Source organism: Mandrillus leucophaeus, unplaced genomic scaffold (assembly GCF_000951045.1).
Source record: "Mandrillus leucophaeus isolate KB7577 unplaced genomic scaffold, Mleu.le_1.0 Scaffold1207, whole genome shotgun sequence".
NCBI lineage: Eukaryota > Metazoa > Chordata > Mammalia > Primates > Cercopithecidae > Mandrillus > Mandrillus leucophaeus.
In genome coordinates this window covers 609,075-616,544 of record NW_012100399.1, presented here as the reverse complement: position 1 = coordinate 616,544, position 7,470 = coordinate 609,075, and the positions used below count along the sequence as shown (strand labels likewise).

Below are 7,470 nucleotides of genomic sequence, written 5' to 3'. Positions count from 1 at the left end.
ACCTCAGGTGATCCACCCGCCTCGGCCTCCAAGGTGCTGGGATTACAGGCGTGAGCCACCGTACCCGGCCACTGAGAGAGTTAAGTGTTATCATAAGTAAGTATGTAAGGTAATACATATGTTAATCAGCTTGATTTAGCCATTCAACAATGTATACATGTTTCAAGACACTATGTTGTACATGATAAATATATAAATTTTTAATTTGTCGGTTAGTAAAACAGAACCCAGAGCTAGCAAACTAATGTGTAGTATGGAACCACTCTTACAGTTCTTTCTCTAGCTTTTCCCTTTTTCTTTCCTTAATATCTGTAATAAGCTGATGCTAAAGGACTAAGCCGACAACTCTCATTTGAATCCTAGGCAAAATACTGGAGCACTAACGCCCATGAGATTGAAGGCACAGTGTTTGACAGAAGTGGAAACGCAGTTCATCGGCTGTTTGGGAAATGGCATGAAAGCATCTACTGCGGTGGCTCCTCCTCTTCTGCTTGTGTATGGAGAGCAAGTGAGTGTCTGGGTTTGTGGACCCCAGGCTGCGAGTGGGTGCGTGAGTGGGCATGGCAAAAGAAGCCACAGAGGACAGGAGCGGTGTCTGTTCAGCATCTCCAGCCTCTTCTGCTTTGAACTCGGTTAGAGGTGTTGGCCCTCTTCCTTCATCCAGTCTTCACCTACTTGTCATGCTTACTTATAGCAACACCTCTGTTGGGCTGCTGGGTCCCGGGTTCTTAACCCCAGAACAAGCATTGCTAATCCATGGGCATTCTCCGAGGGAATCTTGCAGTCCGCATGCGTAACTATACTGGGTACTATGAAAGAATATCAGTGAGATGCAAGAAGTCATTCTGCAGCAAGGACAAAGAGGAAAGTGTTCCTGGAAAAGCAGTGACCCAGGAGACCTACAAAAGCTAGCTATCCCCAGGCTGACCTAACCCCAGAAGCCGTCCTCATCACTCCTGTGATTCCAGAGGGTGCTGAGCTCTTGGAGCAGATACGGGCAGAAGAGCTAGGGAACCTCAGCTTTCATCAGCATGTCCCCACCACACTTTAACATCTTACTCCCTCTTCTCAGTCCAAAAATTATGTTGTTTCCAAGTCACAGCCATATTGTAAACCATTGTTTGTTAGGATGCTTTAGGTTGGTAAAAAGCAAACAGAAAACCATTTGACTGGTGGCTTCAACTGTTAGGCTGTGTGCTATTACGTAACAGTAAGTGAGGCGGTGGGTGGCCCCAGGGTTCTTACATAGGCAACTTACCTGTATCAAGGGCACACGGATCAGTGCGAATACATTCTGCCACTCCCAGTGTGCTGTGCTGTTTCCCCTAATGGATGCAAAATGGTTGTTACCATTCAATGTCATACCCCTGCATGACAGTGTACCAAGCACGTATTGAGAGGACAAAAGAGCTTTTCTCTCTTGTGCCTCTCTTTTCTCAGGAACATTTCCTAGGATCCCCCAGCAAATAGGACTTGACATCATGTCAGCCTGCAGTGGGTTCAGACCCATCCATGAACCAGTCATGGGCAACAGGGTAGGCAAGAGAGATTTAGATGTCTTGGAGTAATCGCCAGTAAGGGAACAATGCCATTTGAACAGAATCAGTATCCTGTTAGCAAGCAGGAAAGAGAAATGATGGTCAAGTAGGCAGGCAGCCAGCAGTGGCTCTTTCGATGGGTAGCTGCCACATCTCCCACTGTTGCAGAGGTTGCCATGAAGTTAGAATGAACTGGCACCAGTGGAAGCCTTCCTAGCTTCAGAGGCACACATGAGATTCTGCAAATGGCACAATCTGTCTCCTTTGCTTAAAGTATGCGTCACAGATGAGAACTACCATCCTGTCTCAATGTTAAAGTACCACCTTGATAAAGCGACACGGTTTAAATTTTTGTTACCGTCATTATTCCTTGACTTTATGTCTCTCTAATGGCAATGAGCATCTCTGGCCCATCTTTAAGAAAAAGCACCTTTACTCCCTGGTTACTGGGTTGCTGACCAAGACACCACAGGAAACTTTGCTACTATTTTTATGCTTAGGGACACACAGAGAATTAGACTAGTTACAAGGAGGACTTCTGAAGATTCAAAAAATTGGTCCCGGTTGGGCATGGTGGCTCACGGCTATAATCCCAGTGCTGTGGGAAGCCAAGGCGGCAGATTGCTTAAGGCCAGGAGTTCGACACCACTCTGGACAACATGGTGAAATCTCATCTCTACTAAAAATACGAAGATTAGCCAGGCATGGTGGTGTGCATCTACTGTAGTCCCAGCTACTCGGGAGGGTGAGGCATGAGAATCACTGAAACCCTGGAAGTAGAGGTTGCAGTGAGCCGAGATCTTTCACTGTACTCCAACCGGGGTGGACTGAGACCCTTTAATTTAAAAGAAAAGGTCTGCAGAAGAGTTCTTGGAAAGCATTTCTCTTGTTATGTGTGAAGAGCTTAGACTATAAGTAGATCTTAGTAGTCTACGTTGGATTTATTCAATATATAAATTTGAGTATGTTTAGCTTGAAAAGCTGGAATTCCAGTTAGGGCAATGCACCTAATGGTTTAAAGATGTAAGATTAGGGGGAGGCAAGAATTGGTAAAAAGGGCAGGAATGGAAGAAAAGAATAACATTTATTAACCATTTTCTATGTGTTCAGCACTGTTGTAGGTACTAAACAGAGTTTCAGAATAATTTGACATCACTTAAAAACAGATTCTCTAGAGTGAGAATCAGGAAAAATGGACCCAGAGCTTATATTAGTATGTTTATTTATTATTTTTATTTTATTTTTGAGACAGAGTTTCTCTCTTGTCACCCAGGCTGGAATACAATGATGCAATCTTGGCTCACTGCAGCCTCTGCCTCCCAGGTTCAAGTGATTCTCCTGCCTCAGCCTCCCAAGTAGCTGGAATTACAGGCACCCGCCACCATGCCTGGCTGAGTTTTGTATTTTTAGTAGAGACAGTGTTTTGCCATGTTGGCCAGGCTGGTCTCAAACTCCTGACCTCAGGTGATCTGCCTGCCTTGGCCTCCCAAACTGCTGTGATTACAGGTGTGAGCCACTGCGCCCAGCCTAGCATATTTATTTTAAAATCAAATTATTTTCATAGCTTAAGCACTACAGAAACTTCACAGCATTGTATAAATTTGCTTTCTGAACACACTTAGGAGGCTACATCCCTGTAGACAGAAGAAAAATTATAGAAAAGAAAATGTGTAGAGAAATGTTCAGCGCCTGTTCATTAGTCAGAATATTTTAACAGAAATGGAAGGGAGTGAGAGAGAAAAATTGTAGCGAGGCTGAGATGAAAAAGGTGAAGGAATTAAAATGTAACATAAGCGACATGCAAGTTAGGGCTGAATGATTTATTTTCTTCTTAGATCCCATGCCGAAAGGCTATGAGCAATACTATGGCTTCACACAGTTTGCGCTGGAATTAAATGAAATGGATCCGTCGTCAAAGTCTTTATTACCACCTACTGACACTCGATTTAGGCCAGACCAGAGGTAAGGATTTTTTTAAAGATTTTTCTCTCCAGAGATGTAAAACCCTTTACAAAAAGTCTTATTAGCAATCGTCGGGCCACCAGAGGCACCTGAGAAAGGTGGAAAATGTCATCAGGAGTTGAGAGGTGGGGACGCTTTAAGCAATTGTGTCACGGAGGAGCTGGGGCCCAACTCGAATCCACGAATCCACGTGTGGCATGACGTTTGTTATCCGTAAAGCCCCATTTCCATTGAAATGCCAAAAAGGGTGTTTATTTTGAAGAGTTTTACTGCATGCAATCATAAAGAACTTAGTGTGTATTTGAAAGGGTGGAAACATCCAGCTCCCCGAGCCCTCAGATTTAAATGATTTTGGTACACTGAGATCTAACTACTGCTTTCTAGGTTGCTGCTTACAGGGTGTGTGATATATGGTAGGTCTTTTCATCTTTCCCAGCCTCAGTTTCCTACTCTGTAAAATGGAAATAATAATGTCTCCCCTAAGGTCTTTCTAATTAAGACTGAAAATCTAGAAGCCCAAGGAAAGAAAAGATTGTTACATTTGGGCTTTATTAAAAACAAACACCACTTTGGGATGCCGAAGCGGGTGAATCACTAGAAGTCAGGAGTTTGAGACCAGCCTGGCCAATGTGATGAAACTCCATCTCTACTAAGAATACAAAAATTAGCCAGGCATGGTGGCATGTGCTTGTAGTCCCAACTACTTGGGAGGCTGAGGCATGAGAATTGCTTGAATCCAAGAGGAGGAAGTTACAGTGAGCCAAGACCATGCCATTGCACTCCAGCCTGGGTGTCTCAGTGAGACCCCACCCGCCCCCCAAAAAAACCAAACAAACATAAGCCCTTCTTTATGGCAAAATAAATAAAACTATATAAGGTCAAAAGATAAATGATAAACAGAGAAGTCCATATCTGCAACTCGTATCATGAATTGCCTCTAGAAATCTAGTAATAGATCGGTGGTAAATTCATTTTGCAGGGATTGAACACTGTCGTTAGCAAGCACCTAAAAAAGATGTGAAACTATTTACATATGTCAGCTGTAACAGTAGGTCCCAAATGGGCCCATTCCCCTAATTTATTTTAAAGAAAGCCACACACAGAATGCTTCAAGCTATCTTGCTATGCACATTCTGCTTGTACCGTTTCATACAGTTTGTCTACTTTTTTCGGGAAGTATTTTTTTGTATAAAATCTGTTACAATTGTATTTCTTAAATCAAACCTAAGAATGGAGTTAATTTGAAATATACACTATATATTAATAACGTATATGGTATTTAAAGGATGGTAAGCATTGTTAATGTCTATAATGAACATTTTCAATTAAATTTATCTTAAGCTTGTGTTAACAAAAAAAAAAGAAAAAATGGACATAGGAAAATGAACAGTCCACAAAATAGGAAATGCGGCTATCCCTTAAACATCTGGAAAGATTCTCAACCTTAGTCATAATAAGAAAAATGCAAATTTAAAAATCATGTCGACATCCTATTTTTTAACCTATCAGACTGACAAAAATTCAGAAGTTTTATACATTCTGAGGTGATGGGAGAAAAGGGCACTCTCAGCATTGCTGATGGGAATATAAAATTGCTATAATCCCCACAAAGGGCCGTTCAGTAATATATAAATTACACACTCACCCTTTCACCCACTTCTAGAAATTTCTCCTGCAGATTTTTCCTACTTACTCATGTAAAATGGTGGATATTCAAGGTCATTTATTGCAGCATTGTCACATTAAAAAATTGGGAACAATTCAAATGTCTATCCATAGGAAATTGTCTAAATTCAGATACATCCACACAACTGGATATTATGTGGCTATTAAAAAATAAAGATGTCTATGTATGTCCGTTGTAAGATCTCTAAGATATATTGTTAAATAAAAAGTAAACCAAAACAAAAAATCAAGGAATACATAGCATGCTACCATTTATATTTTTTAAATGGAGGGAAGGGTAAGAATATGTATTAATATTTGTTTATATACACATGAAGAATCTCTAGAAAGATGCAGAGGAAAATAATAAAGTGGGTTTTCTAGGGTGGGAGGGTGAAGGTGACTGGAATTAGAGACCAGGAGGAAAGGAAGACTTTGCCCCAAATTCTTTTTTGTAGATATAATTTTTGAATTGTGTAAATATCACCAATTCAAAAAATGTCTTCTCTGACTACTTCAGGATACTAATTAAAGGGTTGGGGGCAGAGTCTTACGTATAGGAACGGATTTTGAATATCCAGTTGTGGACACATACAAGTTGAGTAGTAATGATTGTTTTGTTTTCTTGAATTCATATCCTTTCATTTTTTTTTTTCCTCAATGCCTCAGGTTTCTAGAAGAAGGGAACTTAGAAGAAGCTGAAATACAAAAGCAGAGGATTGAACAACTACAGAGAGAAAGGCGGCGGGTCTTAGAAGAAAATCACGTGGAGCACCAGCCTCGGTTTTTCAGGTTCGTGCCCGGATTGAGTAGGTTTTTGGTTGATAGGTGGTGCCAGCACGTTATGCTTCTGGTTCACAGCAAGTAAACAGCGCTGTCCCCAGATGAGAGCATTCTCCAGGCTTTTCCTGCTTCCGCCTGGGGGAACTGCTCCTCTGTGCCAGGCCCTTCCCTGGCGCTTGCCTTCAGGGCCTCCCTCTTTCTGACTTCAGGCAGGACGAGGGACTGTGTTTTTGCATTCCTTGAGCTTTCCCAGTGCCTCAACCAATGAGTTTTCAGAGGAGGTCCTCAGTCAGGGAGCCTGCCAGAGCTGGGTGCCAGTGCCAGGCCAGCTTATTAAATTCACAGCTAAGGTTGGTCACCCCCATAGGCACATTTTACACCATGACAGAGATCATTCACGATCACTCCACAGGTAAGCAGTACGGAAATTCCAAGCAGTCTGTTTCTTGCATTGTAGAAGTTCCAATACACTTGGGCTTGCATTTACTGTTATCTTTAAAATAACTTGCCAAGAAGGTCTTGTTAAAATAGATTTAATTTTTTTTTTTTTTTTGAATACAGAATCTTGCCCTGTTGCCCAGGCTGGAGTGCAGTGGTGCCATCTTGGCTCACTGCAGCCTCCACCTCCTGGGTACAAGCCATTCTCCTGCCTCAACCGCCCAAGTAGCTGGGACTACAGGTGCACGCCACCATGCCCGGCTAATTTTTGTATTTTTAGTAGAGACGGGTTTCACCATGTTGGCCAAGATGGTCTCAATCTCCTGACCTCGTGATCCACCCATCTCAGCCTCCCGAAGTGCTGGGATTACAGGTGTGAGCCACCGCGCCCGGCCAATAGATTTAAATTTTTAAAGGAGGTATGAGAGATCTTCAACCCTTCACCTCCCCATCTCCTCCTATAACTGAGTAGAAGAGAAAGCCTAAGGCAGGGAGGGGATCTGTTGAAGGACTTGGTATAATACCCCGGAATGGGGCTTGACTCTCCTCACTACGAGGCCAGGGCCTATATCATTTTAGTTTTTCTCTTCTTTTTTTAAAAAAGTTAAATAGGCATATGTGAAAAAGCAGCAAGTTCCTGCTCTGCTCCATCTGCCCAAGTCCTTCCAGGGCCACCAGTGTCTTTTCATCGTTTGGGGATGTTTTTTGTGTTTTTGTTTGTTTTTAGTGGACAACAGAAGTACTTTTATGAGGATTTAGTTATTAATAACAGCAGCAGTAATAAAATATGTATTCCAAAACATCAAAATAGTAACAAATAAGGTTTTGTCTCGAAGAATATGATGTTCTTTTCCCCAAAGTTGATGTAGATTCTACTAGATCTCTTCTGATCATTTCCACAAATTCACGATATCAGTGATTGAAAATCAACTGGCCAAAATTTCATCCTGAAATATTCAGGCTTCATTTAAACATTTAAAGAATAAGATGGAAATGTTACATTCTTTTTTGAAAAAGGCAAGAAATAGAAAAATGGATAGATTAACAGACTGATCAGTTGATTTACTGATCAGTTAATAGATAA

General features: G+C 41.7%; 1 protein-coding gene across 1 annotated transcript in view; it reads left to right on the top strand.

The window, feature by feature from the left end:
* OSBPL3 (oxysterol binding protein-like 3) overlaps nucleotides 1–7,470 on the top strand; it is a 191,911-nt gene that overhangs the window by 178,885 nt on the left and 5,556 nt on the right. The window contains exons 20-22 of the mRNA XM_011970628.1: nucleotides 364–508; nucleotides 3,374–3,500; nucleotides 5,835–5,957. Of these exons, the coding sequence (XP_011826018.1) occupies nucleotides 364–508; nucleotides 3,374–3,500; nucleotides 5,835–5,957 (395 nt within the window). The remainder of the gene's footprint in view (nucleotides 1–363; nucleotides 509–3,373; nucleotides 3,501–5,834; nucleotides 5,958–7,470) is intronic.